The sequence below is a fragment of the Calonectris borealis genome, chromosome 16, assembly GCF_964195595.1.
Source record: "Calonectris borealis chromosome 16, bCalBor7.hap1.2, whole genome shotgun sequence".
Classification (NCBI taxonomy): Eukaryota; Metazoa; Chordata; class Aves; order Procellariiformes; family Procellariidae; genus Calonectris; species Calonectris borealis.
Genome location: NC_134327.1, coordinates 18083289 through 18103757, shown reverse-complemented (window position 1 = coordinate 18103757; position 20469 = coordinate 18083289). Strand labels below are relative to the sequence as shown.

The 20469-nt window shown below is 42.1% G+C and overlaps 1 protein-coding gene across 2 annotated transcripts; it reads right to left on the bottom strand.

Moving 5' to 3' along the window:
- Nucleotides 1–1707: 1707 nt before the first annotated feature.
- On the bottom strand, nt 1708–18018 carry LOC142089320 (interleukin-9 receptor-like). Of its 2 annotated transcripts, none has more exons than XM_075165650.1 (9): nt 17881–18018; nt 10987–11077; nt 10482–10590; nt 8888–9081; nt 8047–8183; nt 7534–7708; nt 7176–7290; nt 6035–6119; nt 1708–5532 (listed from the first exon to the last, which is right to left on the bottom strand). In XM_075165650.1, the coding sequence occupies exons 1-9, from the start codon at nt 17971–17973 to the stop codon at nt 4978–4980; spliced, it is 1554 nt and encodes a 517-aa protein (XP_075021751.1). In that variant the 5' UTR covers nt 17974–18018; the 3' UTR covers nt 1708–4977. The 2 variants fall into 2 exon arrangements, with proteins under 2 accessions (XP_075021751.1, XP_075021753.1); XM_075165652.1 differs by lacking the exon at nt 17881–18018 and adding an exon at nt 12475–12511.
- Between the last annotated feature and the right edge of the window lie 2451 nt (nt 18019–20469).

Sequence of the window (20469 nt, the reverse complement as noted above, 5' to 3'; positions counted from 1 at the left end):
GTTGCATTCTGCATTGCCTGCTTTGTATAGTCTTATTATTGTTCTCATTGTTATTATCACTGTTCTACTTAGTTTTATTTCAATTATTAAACTGTTTTTATCTCAACCCGCAAGTTTTCCTACTTGTACCCTCCCGATTCTCTCCCCCATCCCACCGGAGCGGGGGGGTGAGCAAGCGGCTGTGTGGTGTTTATTTGCTGGCTGGGGTTAAACCATGACACAGACCATGTCAGAAAAAGACGGTACAAAAGGCAACTCATTACTTGCATTTACACTGTAATGACTCTCAGTTCTGTGCTCAGGCATTGCCTATATTAGGCTTCATGTGAATCAGGTTGGCTCAAAAAGCCATATTGTGTTCGGCCTGCAGTACCATACAAATATAAATATACTACTTCTAGACAGAGGCAAATACGCATGGCTGATGTACATGCACATGCTATCTAGAGCTGATGCTGTCACAGCAGTTTCTGTGCTGCACTCCAATATGCACTGAAAATAGGAAGTGTGTTGATCAAATCAATTGTTCACTAGTCCTAAAATGATAAGATTTGACACTGGGATTTTGGATTTTGTCAATTAACTTGGCTCCATGAGCATTGAGGCTAGCATCCAAGTGCTGTAGTTTTGTGTCGCAACTTAATCCTCGTCTTGCATGTTGTTAAAAACAAACACACTCCCCCCCGTCGTGTGTTCATTCCCTTTCCTAGCATAAAAAGAACATCCCCTCCTCTCTTCCAGTTATGATCGCGGGTACGTAAATATGTATGTTATAAAATATTATGGTTCTTGCTTTAGAACTGATAGTTTAGATCTCTGTACTTGATTAGCATCTCTGTCTTCAGAATTGCTGCGCCTCTAGCAGGAACAGATCTGCAGATTAGATTAAATTACTGAAGATTAAACAGACTATTTGTAATTTTTGGTGTTTTTACTGGCTAGATGAGTGAACATGTGGATGGCTCTGTGAAAGAGCATACACTCTGCTGAGGGATGCTGGGACACTCAAGGGGCTATGCTTGTCTGGAAAGGCCTGTGGTGATAGAGAAAGACTTCTGCAGCACAGGATTCATGACTCGCAGGAGCACAGCAATACAGGAAAGACGGAGTGATAGGGCTGTGGAGCTGGAACTGACAGAGTTCGCATTGGGCAATTTGTAAGACGGTGCTACTCTGAGTCTAACCAACGTTCTCTATCCTTTGTTTACACAATGATCAAATTTAACAAAAGTAAACTAAAAAGAGCAAGCTTGTTTCTCTTGTCTCTGGAATTACTCTCCTCCTATTTGCTTACTTAACCAGGAAAAGATTTATGGCTTTATTTGGCCACTAACTAATGGCAGTCTCAGGAAAAAAGATTGCTTTCACAGGCTAGGCTTCTGCACCTTTGACCAGGAGTTTGCAGATCAATGATCTTAAGCTCTGAAGCTCAGGGCTGCGGGGAATGTTTCAGCATGCCAAATACCACTATTTGACACGTGCGTTTTGCTTTGATGCATTTGAAGCCACACTGCGAAGACAAGTCACCCTAACTCAGAGGGCACAATAGGTTGAGTGCTGTGTCTTAATGTTTGTGACTTGTTTGCTGCTCTTTCAAAATGAGTTTGTGTCAGTGCTGTGATACCTATACTGTTGAGAAACATGCAGTCTGATCTTCTTACCCCTCTTGAAATGAGCGTGCAGATGACTAAACAGCAGAATGTCTGATGGAGATACAGCTTCTATCACTTATTACTGGGAACACCAATACTTCACCAGAGGTACAGCTATTGGGTGGGCACTAGCAGAACTATACTGGTGCTCACATGCTAGACACCATGGGATAGCTCACCATGCTGGTCCCCCTTGGGTTTTTGAGCTGTAAAATACATCTTCATTCAGGAGCCTTCTTATCCCTTTTTCTGTTGGTGGTAGCAGCAGCACTGGTTTAGTGCTTTGATCTGCAAACCAGGGGGAGCATTTAGTTCTTCCCTCTCCTATTCCTATGATTTTTTCAAGCCAACTTTTACTAATGATTCATATAGTCAATGTTTTCTAAACTAAAGTTCTTTCCAAAGCTCTCAGACACTAACTTCTGAAAAATTGAAGTTTGCATTAATAATTCCTCTGCTTTATTTACTTCTGAATAATCATACTGTGTTAGTTCTTTTACTTTATTCACTTTAAGGAAAAAAAAAAAAACAAACCCACAACTAAAACAAAATCTTTGTCACAGAACAATTTCAACTCCTTAGTGGCTTACAAGCATTGCTTAAATATCTTCTGAAATTGTTTCCTCTGGCAAAACACAACAGGAAGAAAAGAAAGGGGAAAATACTGGGCACTTTGTTCTGGTTGCAGATGATACATATAGCGTGTAGTCAGTAGTCCCAGGAAATGAAAGGCTTCAAAGGCTTGACCAGAGCCCACATTATGGCTCCTTACTAGATGGTAGTTCTCTATCTTCTGCTGGAAGGATATATATCACACTTAGAGGCAAAACTCAGCTTTAGAATAGTTCAGAGATTCTGGGAGAAGCTGTGAAAAACCATAGCTTGAACCTAATACCAGTCTCAAACATGGCACAAAAAACCCCAAACAATAAAACCCCAAACCAAAACAAAAGCACAAAGCAAAAGGACAGAAAAATGGGCTTTTATACACTGCTTTTCTAGAAAAGTTTTTCATTGGCTGAATAAAAATGAGGCTTTGATTGTTCCAAAACCCTAATTGTAAAGCAGAGGCATTTTGTTCTTTTTTTCTAGCTACAACAACTAACATTTTCTATGGTACCTTTCCTCTTTGCATTTTTCCCATTTTATAAGTAGCTGCATAAAAGCAGCAGCAGCTCAAAGTTGTTAGAGTTTCACCTGGAGAACCGCTGATGCTGCAATATCATTTCAGTCTTTTAACCATCAGCCTGTCATCATCTCCAGACTCAGTTCTTATAGTCTTCCTGTCCTGGTCTGATGGACACAGGCAGCATCATATTTGATTTTTCATTTCTCTCAAGTATTTTCCTACTACATTCCATCTCTCTATTTCCTTTTGCTTCTCTATCTCATTAAGTTTTGTGCTCTCCCTTCCATAGCCTGACCTGCTGCTCCTTACTCATATCTGAGTATAATTGTTACCATTCTCCTTTTGCTAATATTACCAGTACAGAATACCTTGTTAACCGAACAAGATTTTATTAAACTGGTTCAATTTCTGCGCAGACATGTTCATAGGCAAGGGCTGTCAAGATCTGAGAAATTTGAAGTACAATTGATCTGACAATTCCAGGAAGTATCCCTCTGATTCTGAAGATTTGAAATTTGGGACACTACATCAAGCCACACTAGGGGGGTCTAAAAGTTTGAGACCACCAAAATCCTTCAGGCATGTGGTCTTGTTTTACAGATTTTCTTCTCCAGAGGAAATTATAGCAACTGCTAATGACGGTAACATCACATTCTTCTCTTGCCATTAGATTCTGGTATAACATAAAAAGCATCCTTGAATATAGGTTTTACAAGATAAAAAGCACAAAGGACCAGAAAGGGGATATTTTTCCAGATATCAGAAAAGCCCTTACAACACTGAAAACAAATCACTGCTGGCACCTCCTGTGGCTGTCACACAAGTTGGATGTGAACTCCTCATTCTGATGCTGCTTTTCTCCCAGATGAAGACTTCCCACAATAGTTCTCTGGCTTAGCACACGTTTTTGGGAAGGGTGTCTCGATCTACTTTGTTACTTATAACTGAAATCCTTCTTTGCATTGTCAAAACTAATCAGTTCTAACAGTCACCAGAGAGACAAGGGAAGCACACCCAGAGAGGATGAAATGAACGTGTGTGACTGTATGTATGCATGTCCCAGCTAGTATAGATGCATGTGTACACATCTCAGTATGCTTGCTAAAAGCATGCTTGTTGAGCCCTTTAAATCTAGGAGATGTAACTCAGACTCCAGGAATCTCCTTGGTGGGTAATCAATTATATATAGGATTTTCTGTGTGTAGGGCAGAAAGTAAACTTCCAGAGATTTGGCTCAGAAAGGCTGTACCTGTTGAGCAGATAGGCAAAGGACTCATCAGTTCTAGAGAAATAATAAAAGCCCTGGAAAGGCAGTGCGCCTGGCCTGTTTTGTGATTAAATAAATCTCGTTTGTGCTATTCTTGCTTTTCATCTTTCTCCATTAGATCAGCCCAGCCACTTAACCTTGGAATAAATTTTTGTTAAAATCAAAGCAGTACATGGGGCTTAGTTTCTGCAAAATAAAAAGTTACAGCCATTCAGGATAATAAAGAACAAGGCCTGATTATCTTTAAATAGTGCAATTATAAATTCTGATGAAATCAGGAACCATTTGAAGTCATCAATATCATATTAAGAAGCAAAATTACCCTCTTTAGCAAAAATTGTTTATCATGGTTTTATGAAGAATCGTACATAGTTTTAAAATAATGGAGTTTAAATCATGGTTCAGCACATTGCAAATATTGCTGCTTCTCAGTCCAGCAGATGCTAATGTTCAGGATAGAGTAAATGTTGGGTTAATCTGATTTGCAGTGAGGAAAGAACTATCTACCAAGAGCAGTACAGAGCTGTTGTCTCACAAGGAAATTTGGAAAGCATCATCTTGCAGGGCAGGGAGAGGCACATAATTCCAATAACTCTTCCTGAGGAAAAACAGCAGGTCTGCTGCTGCTTCCTTAGACTAGGGGGTTGCTGGACTTCTGCTGCTGCCAGGAGGTTAATTTAGGGAAGGGCATCGTCATGTGTCTCCTGAGACTGCAGATGTTGCTGGAGTCAGGCCTTGCCATGCCTGTAGGGGTAGTATTTGCTAGCCAGAGGAGTTGGTCACAATCTTCTTCTGAAGTACAGAAATTGAGGATTTACCTGAAAATGATACATATTTGTAATTGTCTGCACAGTCACCATTTAAGCCACTTGGGAGGACAATGTTGGGAGATGAGAAGACAGCACAAAGGCCTTTGCAGGCAGTATTCCTCAGGGAAGGTCACGCTGATCATTCTGATGTTTGACAAGACTATTACCGTTGGAGAGCTTCAGTGGTTCAGCAGGAATCAAACCTCCTGTGGTATCATTGTCACACAAGGTACAATAGTCACTACTGCTGAAGGACACATTTGCTGTCTCCAAAGATTCCTGAAGCGTAAGGAAGTCACCCTTTCCATGCTGTGACTGAGATGGATAATTCCTTTCCATGCTAAGGCTCTCAAGGTTGACTTTAATTATTTCAGAGATTTTCAGGCCAACTGTATCATCAGCATGGTTTTGTGCAAACAATAGTCCCAGCCTCGCTTCTACTATCTCTTCTGCTTTTATGTACCTGCTGGGGACATACTGCTGGCTTGGACCTGAGGCAAATACAAAATTTTCTTCTGCAGCAACCAGACTTGTGCTTTCCATAGGTTTCAAAGAGATCTGGGAAATCAGTTCTTGGGTGTTTAGATCAGAAACTCCACCTGCAGTCACTTTGTTTGAGTTGCTGGCCTCTTCTCTTCTGAGTTGGCTACAAGCCTCATTAGGTCCAACCCAGTCCTAGTGAAAGGATCAGTAAGTTCAGGACGTTTTGCTTAGAGTTGGAATTTGCAAAATAACCGTTCTTTCTGTGTGGTTTTGGCACAATAATCCAGAGGTTTAGTGCAAATCTACTGGGCAAAGTTAGAGTAATAGGGTGGAGAATCTAGCTGCTAATTTCACAAGATTTCACAAGAAATTTTCAAGATTTCACCTCCAGAATATACTGCAAGCTGCTTGTCTTGCTTTGGCTTTGCAAAGGCAGGGTGCACCTTTCATGTTCGGCATGGATAGGGAATGAGTGACTGGAGGGGGTTTATTTCTAAGGAGAGAGAAGCTGGACAGAAGCTCTGGTGGTGTAGCTAGTATGTGGAGGCAGGAAACTGAGAAACTATAAACTCCCAGGAAGACCAGAACCATGTGTCAGTAACTCTGCTCGGGAGCTAGAATGATTAATCCCAGAAAAAAAATCCTCCCCTCATGAACTGAGGGTCATAAGAAAGAAATGAAACTTATTTCTTACCTTAAAATTCCCGTTGTGCAAATTATAGAGTGGCTGAAAGAAAGCAGCTGGCGTGGGAATGTTAAAGCAGGAGAGGCTTTTTGCCCTGAAGTGAGAAAACAACACTTAAAATAAAAAAAAACAGGCAATTTTTCTGTATTCTGTCTCGATGATATAGCACACTGATTAGATGAAAGCCCCACACTTATGTTAGAAAGATTGCATGAGAAGCCCATTTCACATGGCTTCTGACATCTCATGCAATTGTTTGTCTGCCTACTGTGCATGCATTTAATGTTTCTAGCCTGAAGCACAATCTTAAAAGTTTCTGAGGAATGCTATATGCCGCAAACTCAATACTAGCCTATTACTCATTATATGCACTGAGCTATTTATGCATTTGTTTAGTAACCTGTTTGATCTAAACCACTGTTTCTGGAAGTGTTTTAGAGAGTTCTAGTTTCATTACGTTTAGACAGAGAAATTCTGCCAGACATCCTGGTTCCCTTTATTAGAGTGTATCCTGCAAAAATATTTTATTATATGGACATCATGTATTCTGTTTCTCTAAGAATGACATGTATATGGAGCGTAATAATGTATGTCAAGGCAGAAAAGGAAGAGGTAGGAGATTTACCTTTGCTCTGCCAGCATAAAAAATTGCAGAGGATGGTTCTAGAGACACTTTTTTCTCTGTACAACTTGGTCCCAGAACCTAAGAAACACTGAATCTGTGTCAGTGTAGTCTGCCTATATTGGTATTTTACATACTGACTACTGCCAGGTTTGTCACTGACATCAGTAGCTTAACACTGACATCAATTTAACTACCTTTATGGATTGCTGTGTACTTGCACTTGTAATTTATCTACATGAAACTTAACAAAAATTCTCCATGGTTTTAAATTTCTTTAGCTCCAAGAGACCCTTTAGCTTAGTTTGGGTGCCACAAAAGCACTTTGGTCTCCTTAAGGATTGAGTAGTGGGTCATTAACCATCATCAGCCAAGGAACGTGTCATGTCCCAAGATTGTCAAAAGAGCTTTTGAAAATGATTGAGTCTGTCCAGCAGAAACAGGAAACAAAAGGGACATAAGGACACTTGATATACCCTCTTCAGGCTATAAAGATCAAGGGGAACTTAATGAAAAACTATAACATACCTTGAAGAAAGCTTGCAGTTCCAAAATAAATAGAGTAGAGTGCCAAAACTCAGAGGAATGAACAAGAACTGCATAGTTCTGGTATTTAGGATCTTTTCAGACAGTTTTGGTACACCTAGGAAAAAAATCAGCACAAAAATAATTGATAAAAAGTCTGGAAGTCAAGATAGAACCCCAAATAACCAAGCAATGCAAATGAAACAGGCTGCTAAAGACCTCAATGAAAGTGATTTGGCTATGAAAACTTGAAGGAAGCTAGTTCTGATTTGAAAAGCTTCATTTTACCAGGTATCTTCCTTTTTTTTGGAACATGGACATGAAAAGACATGAAGTAAGGTAAAAACAACATTCTTTGTACCTGCTCTTTGAAACACTGTTGTCTGGCTCCACTCGCTCCACTGACTATGGTACGAATCCTCATTTTCAGAAACTTTGCAGCGAACTCGTGCAATGTAAGCAATGCCACTGCGAAGCTCTGTGGCTTCAATTTCTATCTGTGGCAGTGAACTGGGTGGTGTCTTGTTCAATGCGATCTGCAAAGTATTACAAAGAATTTCTGTTAACAAGGCCGGGCAAAGGGATGGTCTTTTAAATATTTTTTTTTCCCCTCCTTTTCTTTTCCAAATCCTCTTTTCTTGGATGCAAGAAGAGGGCCTGCATGATGATGGATGACTTCTGAATGCAGGGTTCAGGAGAAGATTTATTGATCTTCAGTATTGATGTTTTATATAAAGTCTTTCAGCCTTGATGTGGGAAAGCAGAAAGGCCAGCTTAAAACAGTCAGCTGCCAGAAGGCCCTGAGGTGAGTGGCAAGGCCACTGCGCCCAAAGAGCAAGGCAGTATCAGTGTGTGTCTCGCCTCATCCAGTTACCTCCCAGGACATGCTGTACTCTTTATACTGCAACTCGTATTGAAGAATTTCAACGAGGTACCAAGGCACACTCCACCATATCTGACACTTGCTGGCAGTGACGTTGCTCTGGATGTTCAAAGGTGGATCAAGTTTGACTGCAAATAGAGAGGTAGGTTTTTTCCACAATATTTGGGACATGAACACCGCAGAAGGAGATGCATGATACTAGGCTGACTAAAGTCTTGGAAGATAAAGCTGGGTCTAAAGACTGATACTAAGACCAGCAGTAGACCAAATTAGCTTACAGGGTAGGTCAGAACAGCTACAGAACTGACATAAATTAATGATAACTCCACTAGCCCCTGGGCATAGTCCTGCAAGCAAAGAACCACTCTGGATGTCACATTCTGCTCTTCCAACATACCACTAATATAGACAGGCTCTGAGATTTCGAATACTAGAGCATTTCTCTGAAGTACCAGGCCATGGGACATTGAATTAGAGCCATGACTTCGATTCCTCATGACTTCATTTCTTAAAAAAAAAGCAACTATAGAGGCAATCCAATTGTACATTATCCATGGCACAGGAAAACATGATGCAGATGAGAAGTATGCTTGAAAGATGCTCCAGAGCCAGCCCTTTCTGAAGCCCTGGAAAAGTCAGAATGGAGAGACACTGGGACTGCATCCTTACTGGTGAAGTCCACACAGTGCACTCTCCAGGGATGGGCAGTCTGGCTTGTTTCCATTATTTTCACTTGCTGTCTTTGAGACATCCTTTGTTAGAGAGCATATCAGACCTACCCCAAAGCTGCTAGGCAGAGCCTCAGCCCACAGCTGCCCTGGTTCATACTTACTGTGCTTGCGGGGATTGTACTCTGGAAAGGTAATGTACGTGTGATTACGTCCAAAGAAGTTGCCTTGGAGAGAGATTCTATAACCATCTGTTTCCAAGATCTGACTGGCTAAATGGATTGTGCAGTGGTATTGATTCTGCATGCTCTCTCTGGCAGTCAGTTTGCAGCTGGCGTTGTGACCCTTTGACCAGAGGCTAGAAGAATAAAAGGGCTGAAAGTTTCTTTTAAGTAATATGATTAAGTGCTTTTCAGTTTATGGAAGATGGGTGGCAGCTTAGCACAGCACCACATTCTGGAAGAACATGAACCTCTTTAGTGCAGACAGCAGAGGAAGCAATGCTAAAGCTGGCTGGACGGCAGGGCTGAAGAGGGAGGAAGGAGACACCTTCATAACCTCACTGCTGAGAGCACCAAACCTCCCAGGAGCTGCACACAGAGCCCAGTACCTGCCCCTACTCCCTCTGAAAGTGAGAGGGCTGCTATGTGCTGCTGCCAGGAAAGCAGCTGGTGTAGGGGGGTAGGAGTGGGAAAGTTAGTTACAAGTGCACAGCACAGAGCTAGCAAGTTGTACATTAAAGCCTCTTTTGCTATGAACAAACCAGTACTGACAGCAAAACATGTCAGAGGTTGGTTTGTTGTTTGTTTTTTTTTTTTTTTTTAATATTCACAAGCTTCAGCACAGCATAACAGGATGAATGACAGAAAACATCATCTTGGGGAAATAGCTCCAAAGAACAGCCTTCTATTATTAAATTATCTAGTGTAGCCATTTATTAGCAAATTTTTTATGTTGCATGTGACCCCCAAATAAACTGGGATACCACAGTTTATCAACTTGCATTTTTTCATAGATTTAAAATCCAGTATCATTACGAGTTAGGCTATTTTTGACTTAACCTTCCCAGAATATATGAGGCATCTAATGTCAGGTTGGCTTACCCTTATATAATAGTTCACCAGTTATTGGTAGTCAAGATATTGTTATCACGTAATCTAAACACATACATCTCAAATTAGCTTATTATCCTATCACCTAGCAAAACTATTCACCTGATTTCTTCTGTTAGAGGAAAAATTATTCACATCATATTCTAAATCTGTTATTACAGCTTATAACTCACTGGACTGTCAAAATCCTTTTGTGTATATATATTAACTAATTTAGATTAACCACTAGGGGTTTAATTTCTAGGCAACAAGACACGAAGCGATTAGAAATTGATTAGGCAGTGTCATGTAGGATGGGCTCTGGAAGTCCCCAGATCATGGGGAGCAGAAGCTGGGATGGGAGGGCCCTCTGCGCTGAGGCCCTGCCAGAAGGGGACACTGGACGGACGGACTGCCCTGAGCCGGCACGCAATCATGCAGCTGTGTGTGCTGGACCTCTGCTGCACCCCGAGGCTGTGGGCCCACAAAAGGGTGCGAAGGGAGCAGCTTCCGAGGCAGCCCAGGTACGGCAGAGCAAGCTGTGCCACAGGTCTCCTGCTGTGGAGGGAGCAGAGCCCGTGGCCGGGCCCTGTCTCTGCTCCTCTGCGCTGTCCTGCCCACGCCAGGGCCAGGGCTGCCACGGACAGCTCTCGTGTGCAGCTCTTACTTGGTGAAATGCAGGTGGAAAGGTCCGTCGCCCACGGGCTCCTCCATTGCCCACATGCAGCTCACGGTAGTCACGTAGTTATTCAGGCAGCTCAGGCTGCCAGGGAACTCTGCAGAAGAAGGAGACCAGAGCTGCATTCGTGTATCACCTGATGAGGCCTTGCTCAGGACATCAAATGCATTACTTTACTGACACCTCATCTATCCTTCCTCATGATGTCCTTCCTCTCTTGTGCTGCACTTCGCTGCATGAGATGAGTGTAAAATCTTAGGGCAGGGACCAGGGCAGGGACTGGCAGTGGCTATGTTTTTTCTGCTGCCCAGCTTGTCCAGTACGTACTCAGTTCCCTAGACCTGGCATTGCCAGCCAGCGGTACCGGTTCCTGGGACCTGGGAAAGGGCAGTCACAAGATCTTGTGTTGCGTACTTTAGGGTCTGTGAATGGAAAATGAGCACATACACATGCCTCTCTTCCCATAGTGGACCTACTCCAGATCTCCTCTTACCTCTCCCTCTTCCTCCACCAAAGAGCAGCACAGCAGTAATGCACAGCTGGAGGCCCAGCTGCCACAAATGTCCTCCCATTCCAGACAGTATCTAAAATAGAACAATTGTCAGAAGCAGTTTTGTCAGTGCTTGTACCAATGGGTTGAAGCTTTAGCTACATGCTTCTGCCAGCCCTGACATAAGCTGACCTTGACTCTATCAGACAGGGCACCAACTCAGCTATATGATTTCATCTATAGGAACTGTTCTTCTCATGGCAGTAAATAGTACTTTGCACAGGAATCTAAAGTGCCAGCTGCCTGAAAGGAAATCTTTAATTCCTGCCATTTGATCAGGGGTGTGTGGGGGGGTTCCATCTTTCCTTTTTCCTGCATTTTTTGACATCTGGTTTATGGCAATTTAAGAGCAGCAGAGTGCCACAGTGGGTTGTAACAAAAGTTCATGTTTCCCCTTATCCTGTTTCTGACAGTAACTAAAACCAGATACTTAGAGAAAACCGTAGCAATAGAGGAAGCATAGATTATTTTCTCTGAGAACATTCTCAGCCTCCAGGCACTTGCAGCTCAGGCGCCTCCTGGAGCAGACATAATTCAGCATACTCAAGGCTTCCGTAGATTTTTCTCTCATGAGCTTGTCCATCAGCAGTAGTCACCTGCTGAAAGCCATCTACACCACAAATACTGCTGCCTGCCTTTAATGATGGTTTGTTCTTTCCTTGAGGGAGTTGAGTAACTGGTCTTCTGCACCTTCCCTTTCTCTTCACTAGAGGAACAAGTGCTTGACCTGCTGGTGTCACAAAACTTTTGAGGGAGCCTTTCTTCAAGCCACTTGGAGTTGTTCTGAGCTAGTGTGAAAAGGTTTGAGGTCAGGAACAAAAGCTGGGGTAGAAATGTGGGTTCTAGCCTACAGATTTTTTGTTTTAGAAATTCACCCATTTCATATTTGAACAAAACTAAGACCTATCATAGTTTTCTCTCTCTCAGACACACACAGACCTATACACAAGAAGCTACAATTCCAGGCAGATAACAAAGTTGCTCATCTGCAGTGTGGGAATTTTGGGATGATATTTCCTTCCCATAAGTATTTCTTTGCCGTAAAAGAAAACTCCAAAAGGCAAACCCAGAAAGAATAACTAATACGCCCCTGGTCAAAACACTCATCGGGGATATAGAATATTTAGGGCCTAGTCACTACCCCAATTTACTGAAGGGTTGGGTAAGGATATTTGAAGTGTATCTTCTGCAATATGGAACACTATCTCTCTACAAGGTTATGCTGGACTCCCTTTCTTTTTAACCAGAAATTCCATTCTGTGAGTTCTTCCCTGATGAAGTTTTCATTTAAAATTATACTTTTTTATAAGAAGTTTCTGATTTGATGATTTTCCAGCAAACAAAGTTTAATATGAAGAATCCTGACCTGATCTACTCAGCCATATATGATGTGTTTTTAAGATGCTTCCAGTTTGCAATATTTGCCGTTACCTTAACACAGCAAACAAGCCCAGCACCTCTGCAGGTAGTGTGCTGCTCTAAGGAGCCCATGACTCAGCCTGGAACCCAGAAAACATGGAATGAGTTTGTAGGCAGAGACCACTAATAAGTATAGACAAAAACAGTTACTTGAAAAATTAAAAAAAATATTGGAGGAACACTGTTTGTACTGCTTGCCCAACATGGACACTGAACTGAGCTCAAGGGCTGGGATAACGATAATGTAAGAATGTTCTGTCTTGAAAGAGCTTGGCTTAGTTATTGCAAAAAAGACAAAACAACCAAAATTTGCCAGGGGTTATGATCTCTCTTTCAGAAGAAGCTGGGGAAAAGGGATAGAGAAGTGTCAGGATAGGAGAAACACTATGTACAGCATTAGCACAAGACCAAATGGGTATAGCCTGGCTATAGAATAAGATCGTGGTTTCTAACCAAGAAAGAGTCTGAAGTAGTCTTGAATAGGAGTGAGTGAGAAAGAGCCTACGCTTAGGAAGGGTTGTGATATTTCAGTCATGAGGATTGTTTTACTGAAGGGATTAAATGATCTGATGGCTACAGTAGCAGGAGGTGGACTTCATGACCAAGAGCATCCTTCCAATCCCAGATTTCACAAAGCTAGACTGCAGCATCCACATATCAACCTCTTTCCTGTAATTATGCCTGCTTATGGTGTCCCTTTTCTGAATTAAATAGTAAAATAATTACAATGTTTCAGAAACTGATCAAGAGAAAAAGAATCTTTCTGGCTTCCACTTCACCATCTCTTCTTTTATGGGTTTTTCGTAAATATCCTGTTTTGCTGCAGATCTTCAGCGTGGGGGTTGTCGAGAGGAAGTGTCACCATTAGCTGATTTTAGCTGAGGGAGGTTGGGAGGCATGAAGTCTCTCATGCTTATCATTCTAATCAGGGTTGCATACGATCCCTGTGATAAATACAGTAAGATTGTCTAAATATGAAATAGAGAGAGCTGCATTAAGTAGAATTATAGATGTGCTTACAAGAACTTGTTCAGGCACACAAACAAACATAGGCCAAGATAACTAAACCAGGGCAGAATATTTCCAGGTAATTGCTACTAATTTGATAAACTCCTCCCCTTCCCCCCTGCAAGAAGTTCTTTGTTCAGTTCTGCAGTGTTTGAAACATATCAGACATTTCCTGGCTCTCTAGCTCACCTGGAAACAAATACAGCATGTTTAAATGCAAATTTTTGTGTTAGAAGCCATGAATGTTAGTCATAAGTAGATCATGGAACACTGAATTCTGAAAGGCTTATCAGAAAATGATTTGGGGACAGCTGAATGAGATTCTGCAGTACATTAATGCAATTAGAGGAGCTAACACACAGACTGTGGATGCATATCAATTAAAACAAATGTTATTGCAGCCACATGTAGCATTCATAACATCATTATTAGTTAATTTCTTCTGCTGGGATCCATACTTTAAACAAAAAGTTGCTGAAAAGATAAAAATAGTTCTGAAAAGGACTGTAGGAGTGATAAGTGATAACTTTCCTCAGAAATGAACAACTAAAGACCAACTAAATCTCTTTAACTTAATCAAAGGAAAGGTTAAGTAGCAATTTCACACCAGCCATAAGTATCTTACATGGGAAGAAGATTTCGGGTAGGAGAAAATTCTTTTTTTTTTTTTTTTTTTTAAATCTGCTAGAGAAAGATGGGAAGAATCCAGTAGTTGGACACTGAAGGTAGATACAATTAGACAGAAACAAAGTGCAAAATTTGTACAAAGGGGAACTACTTTTATTGCTGGAACCTCTTGCCTAAACATATGATCCAAGAATTGTAGTCTATAAATCTTAGTTAGGTATCTTAAAAAAAAAAATCCTTATCTCAGATGGAAGTCATGAAATTGATGCAAGACTTAGTTATAATTGTCTGTCCTAAAGTGATCACGATAGTGTTCTCCTCCTAACATCGGCAATCCTCAGCCTTGCAAAGGCAAATCTATAGTACATCCTAAAAAACTGGTTCACAAACAGGCCCTATCACTTCTCAATAACTGCCAGACACTTCCCAATTATGAAGAAAGGAAATAATTGTACATTTTGTAGTGTTCAGGGGAAATACCAATTGCAAGCATAGAGAGATATTAATGAGGTCATTTGAGTAATGTCTGCTGATGCTTGCAATGATTTTGGCCTTGCAAGAAAATAGCTGCAAACTTTGCTAGAATCCTAGAGATTCTACAATGCCTTTTCTCATCTTTCATACTCACTGTGCTTCCCCACCTGGTTCAAGTCACTCAGCTGTGGGAAAAGAATTGCCACATTACCCTAAAGTGGGCTGAGCTGATGATAGCCCAGCCTGACCACAGATGAAGTGTCTTGGCAAGTTCACAGAAGAAAATTATTGCTTTGGTGAAATTCTCTTCCTCTTATGTAGGTCAATATGAAGATTTTGATAGGCCATATAGCAAAACGGACATGGTCAATTCAAACCTCAGCTCCTCTTGGTGCTGGAGAGCAGGCTGCCATAGAATGGGACAAAAATGAGGCAAGTGCAAAAGCACTTTTCAATTTCAGTGAGAATGGATGGGTGAAAGGATTCTTGGTGACATAGCAGGCATTCATCATTCTTCCTAGCGACCATCATCTCTGAACACTGCCAGTTCTTTCTGCAGCAGGAGGAAAGCAAGAAGCTGATTATCAAGCCAGGAACCAAGCAGAAACCAGTAAGGTGCCAGCACCATTGCAAGGCAGCATCTCGTTAGCATGCTTTATGTCCAATGCTAGCAGCAAGTGCACTATTACAGCAGCTGGGGGACTGGAAGACAAATCAACTTCCTAGCCAGGCTGCTTGATGCTTCTTTTTGTTCTAATGCCCAGTTTCTGCAACACTGCTGAGTCGTAGCTGAAGGCAGAAAAGCCCTGTGAAAACTGTAGGTGTGGGTGGTGTCAGAGGAAGGGAGAAGAACCACCTTCACTCTGCAGGAAACCAAGAGACAAAATGTCTGAGAGAAACGATGCACCAGGTATGCTGCCACCAAGCCAGGTGTTGGTTCAGCACCAGAAGCTGACTGGTGACCTCGAGTTCCCAGGTGGTCTCAAGCTGGTTGCAATGGTGTTTCCATCCTTTCTGTATGTTTCTGGGGCAGAGTTCTTCTGCCTGTTACCTGCTCAAGGAAATGAGACCTTGCAGCCATGCCTTTCCTCTCCCCTCCTGCGTTTCCATCAGCTGCCTCTATTTCCCAAAAGACATTTCAAGTCATTTTAACCAGAATTTGTTCCACACATTTTTTCAAATGCTCTCAACAGCTTATCAACAGAAAGACAGGTGATCGACTGTTATTGCTGTATCTGTTTGTATTACCAGAAATCCATATTCAAAGTTCTGGCTAACCCCCACATTCGGGGTCCAGTAGAACACACAATAAAAATACGGCCTTTGCTTTTAAGAATTTATAGAGTAAAATAAATTATTTGATAGATACCTCTGAGAGGGGAAGTAATACAAGAAGATGACAGCACAGTCTCAGCATGTGGGTAGCCTAAATATCATCTGGGCTTTAGCAACTCAGCAAAGCAGAGCTTTAAGGAGAGACTTGAAGAATGACGTTGAGGTAGCTCAAGAGAATTGTAAGCAGCACCTTCAGTGTGTAAGCAGTAGTATGGAGGAAGGTTAGGAGGAGCTGATTTGTTGATCTAGTGGGAGGTGGAAGCTGGCATCATAGAAAGAGCTGACTTCTTGATATGGAAGTGAGAGATGACAAGAGGACAAGGAGAGGCTGTCAGTGACTTTGAAAGTGGGGACAAGAAGCTTATGTTTGATGTGATAGAGAAAGGGAGATAGAAGAATTGTGTAGAGAAATGTAATGGGTTCAAAGTGACGGACACAAAAAAGGACCTTTGCATCTTCGACCTTTGGATGACTACAAGTAAGACAAGCTTTACAAAGGCCTGATAAAACATGAAATTGAAGTGTCATACAAGACCATGAGCAAGGATTTCATGTGGAGGTGTGTGCATAAGATTCTTCAACATGCTTGAGTACCCTTTGATACATGTAGTGATATCATATGCCAGCCCACAGCAGACAGCCAGGACTCCTAGGTTCTATCCCACCTCTGCCATCAACTTTATTTGTATAGAGTAGATTGTTTTGTCAGTGCAATTTTTCTTGTTGCAGCTCTCTCGTATGGTCTGCTATGCTTACCTAATCTTAGAGGAAGTCAGAAGCTTCAGGCTCTGATTTGGCAGTGGCTCTGAGGTGTTCCAAGATGTGCCCTGCTTGCTCTCCGTCCCACAGTAAGATACAATGAGTGGTGCGCAGTGGGAGCAGGCACAGCAGGCCTAGACCCTTGAATACTCTGTATCCATTCCTTACATCTTAGCAATTAGTCATAAATGACCAGCTCTCCCTTGGCCATAATTCCTTCCTTTGCTTCAATCTTTTCTAGAGGCAGCACCAACACGCACTAAAGAAAGGCAGGACACTGACTCACGCCTACGAAGTACAACAGTGACAGGCCTGTTGTGTCTGTACCAACATGCACATCCGTCCATCCATTGAGGTTAGCCCCAAGTGCACATTCTCCAGAGCGATCCATTGTGCTACTAAGTGTGGTTGTTTATCATGGGCACTCCTTCAGTCATCCCTGCCTACAAGAAGATATTTTGTAGGTCCTTTAAGAAAAATTAATGATCGATTACCTACCTCCTGAATATCTAGGCCTCTAAGCACACGTCTGACAGAAGCACATCAGGTGCACGTGGTAGACTCACATGATCAGCCTGTGAACTGCTGGAGAATAAGGAAGAAGTAGTAGGATTTCCTCATCTGCACAGATTATCAGAGAAAACCCCATATAACCCGTCTTTTTCTCCCTTCATCTTTGGAGACCCATTTTTCCACAATTTGATGCTCACAAACAGCTATGTACTTTTAGATTTGACAGACTTGGATCCCAGAGGCTGAAAAAAAGCTGCTACAAAGGATGACTACTGCAATAAAGCATTATTCATACACACACATATGTATACATATATATGTATATCCATATATATACATACATTTAAAAAAAACCCTTTTTTTTTCTGCAAAAGTCCCAAACATTGAGGGCTATTTTGGCTGGATTCATTTACATTCATCTGTTTCAGTCAGAGAGGTGTACCTAAAAATCATTTGTTCTTCTTTCTAGCACAATCCATATCGGAATTAAAGCAATACTGTAGTTTTGTGCTCAGCAATCTAGCAGAACAAAAGTGCAAAGACCCTTCTGGTGGTTTTATTGTTCTAGGTTCCCAGTACAAGAAACAATATAGAATTCCACATTTAGGTAAGGAAATTATTTTTCAATATCTTAGCTCAGTAGATGTATCCTATCGTTATTTACTGGCATGCATAGCACAGAAATATGTTAAACTGTCTTACCAGCTCAAAGGAAACTTCACTTTTTGCACTGCTTCTGTCCCTTGATAGTTTAGGCTGTGTGGTTTGATGATCAGGCAGTAGCAGCAGTGGCATAATAAAGCAGAGTTTACTGTGCCCGATTTTAAAGATAATCTCAAGAACCAATGAAAAACTGCTCAGATTATCAGATTGAGTTAAAGTAGCTGCATCTGCAATTACGCATTAGTGATGGAGAAACTGAGGAATTTCTGTTAAAGGGTTAACATTTAAAAGGCCAAGTAATATGCTGAATATAAAAGTACCTTCTTGCAACATTTATATAAAAAAAGGCCAACAGAAGAGCTCTGTAAGTGACTAAAGCCATTTCCTAGCCTTGTCTGAATATGAGGTGGGATTGCTTCCATCCAAGGCCTCTGCCCAACTGTGCTCAGACACCTGAGGCATCCCTGAGCTGCCCTGTCCTGTACTTCCTCCACAGCCTATTGCTGCACTGTGCTCAAAGGGGCAACTCTGGAAGCAAAGGCAAACAAGCATTGCAGTGCTTCCATGTCCAAATCCTAGAGTGTATAAGGAACAGATCTTTCCATAACCAGCTGCAATACTGCAGTGGTAGTGTTACAGTCAGGATCCATCAAGTCAGCCGTGTACCTGGATCTAGTGCCAAAGAAGGGGAAGAGAGGAGCAGGCAAAGCACAGACTGAATAACAGTCTGCCAGTATTAGCTTTAGGGGCCAAGAGACAGGAAGACAGGGGCCATGCAGAAATGGAGACAGATGTTTCCAAATTGGTACTACAGATTGAGTTACAGTACTTCTCCCAATACCTGCTTTTGGGCCTTCCCCATCCAGTAAGACTCCTGCCAACTCCCATGGGGCCCCATGGTTACCCATCTAAATGTATATTACACTTTTTATAGTTACAAGAATCCTGAATAGGAGCAGAAACAGAAGGCCCCTAAAATGCAAGCAGCCTTCAGAGTGTCATTTAAGCAAGTAACACCTGCTACCTCAGAACTGTCCAGATGCCTGTAGTTTGCCTGCTGCAGCAGAAAACATCTTGTGTCCTGTAGACACAAATTGTATCCCTGCATCTTCCCAGCCTACGGTCGCAGGTCACCATAAAGATGCTACGGCTGTGTAAGACCCACAGCTTTTACCCTATTATACCTACAGGGCAGACAGAAAAATCAGTACAAGAGTTAGCAGCAGTTTGGCTCAAACGGCAAAACACAAACTTCTTTTCCCAGTTTCCTTTAGTATTACTGTTCCAAAATACAGAGCAGTATTTCTGACAAGAAATCACAGCTCCCTGCAAGTTGCCTTTTTTCATACTTCCCCTGTACCCCAAGTGCCACTCAGCCCAAAGACCATTAACTGAACTCCTGCTCTCCGATGGCCGCTCAGACCCTTCTTTCATGTTTTCTAGGACCCATTTACACCTGTCCCACCATCCCACAATTAGCTTCCATCAGGTGAACAGTGTTTCTCACCAGCTGATTTGTGTTCAGTTGCATCTACCTTGAAGTTCTTTTTTCTTTTTTTTGTTCAAAGTGCTCCATTTGGATAGACATCCACTGTTTGTTTACTGTCAACCCAGTACCAAATACATATGTTTTGCTGTCTCCTCTGGTTTTGGATCACAATAGAGGCAAAGGTAGTAAATAGGAGAAGCATCACATTACAATGGAAGCTACTGGGACATGCAGCACTTGCTCCGTCTGTGCTGCATTCCTTGGCTTGTACAATAATGCGCATTTTTGAGCCTGAGATAGCCTCAGATAGACTGGGATTTCTCTGTCTACCTGCTTCTGTGCTTGGCTAGTGAACACATTGTTAGTCTATTGTTACCTGAGCATGTCAGGAGCAGCTAAGCAGATTCCCCTGCAGTGAAGGGTTTAGGCAGCCTATTGCAAACTCTGTTCTTTTAAGCAGGCCTGCTTGGCCAACCACTTAAACATCAAATGCCTTTACCACACAATTATCATAACTCTTTCCTGTGCTTCACACTGCTGTTCAGGAATCTGACACTGTGGGTTACTGAGGTCACGGAAGGGTGGAGTGAGACCTTTTAGAGACAGCTTGTTTGAGAGCAGGGGAAGCCTCCCAAAAACCAACAAAACATGGACTTGCAATGCTACCAATAGCCCTAGCAGTCCTGGGGAAACACAGTTTTTCCAAATTAGATATTGCTAGGTCAGGGACATTTGCAGTTTGCTGCTAGGAGCCACAGGAAAAAACCTACTTCAAACCCCTCCACATCCACAGTGTCAACAACTCATTGGCCAAAAGCTTAATTGTTACAGCTTGCTTCAAAGGGAACAGTCTCCCTTATTTTAATATCCTTATGCCACATGTCAAAGCAAGCTCTTCTCTGCCCATGAAGTCTGCCTCCTAGGGTGACCAGAGGCAACTTCTAGCCCAACATAGGAGCAAACCACCACCTTCTACCAGATGTGCAGATAGATAGTGTAGCAATGACCGAAACAGCTCCTTCAGCAGTTCTGGGGCCAATGATACTAACAGCAACAAGGAGCATGCAGAACTGAGATGTAAAAGGGCCCTAGAAAGATAGGCAAGTTTCCCCTCCTCCCTGAAGCAGCCTGGGGCCAGT

Excerpts from the sequence above, each read along its gene's own strand:
- LOC142089320 (XM_075165650.1), bottom strand. The coding sequence starts at position 17,973 with ATGCCACTGCTGCTACTGCCTGATCATCAAACCACACAGCCTAAACTA. Across the intron at positions 8,184-8,887 it reads GTACAATCCCCGCAAGCACA|TCAAACTTGATCCACCTTTG; the intron begins GTAAGTATGAAC and ends CTCTATTTGCAG. Across the intron at positions 7,709-8,046 it reads AGTACAGCATGTCCTGGGAG|ATCGCATTGAACAAGACACC; the intron begins GTAACTGGATGA and ends AATACTTTGCAG.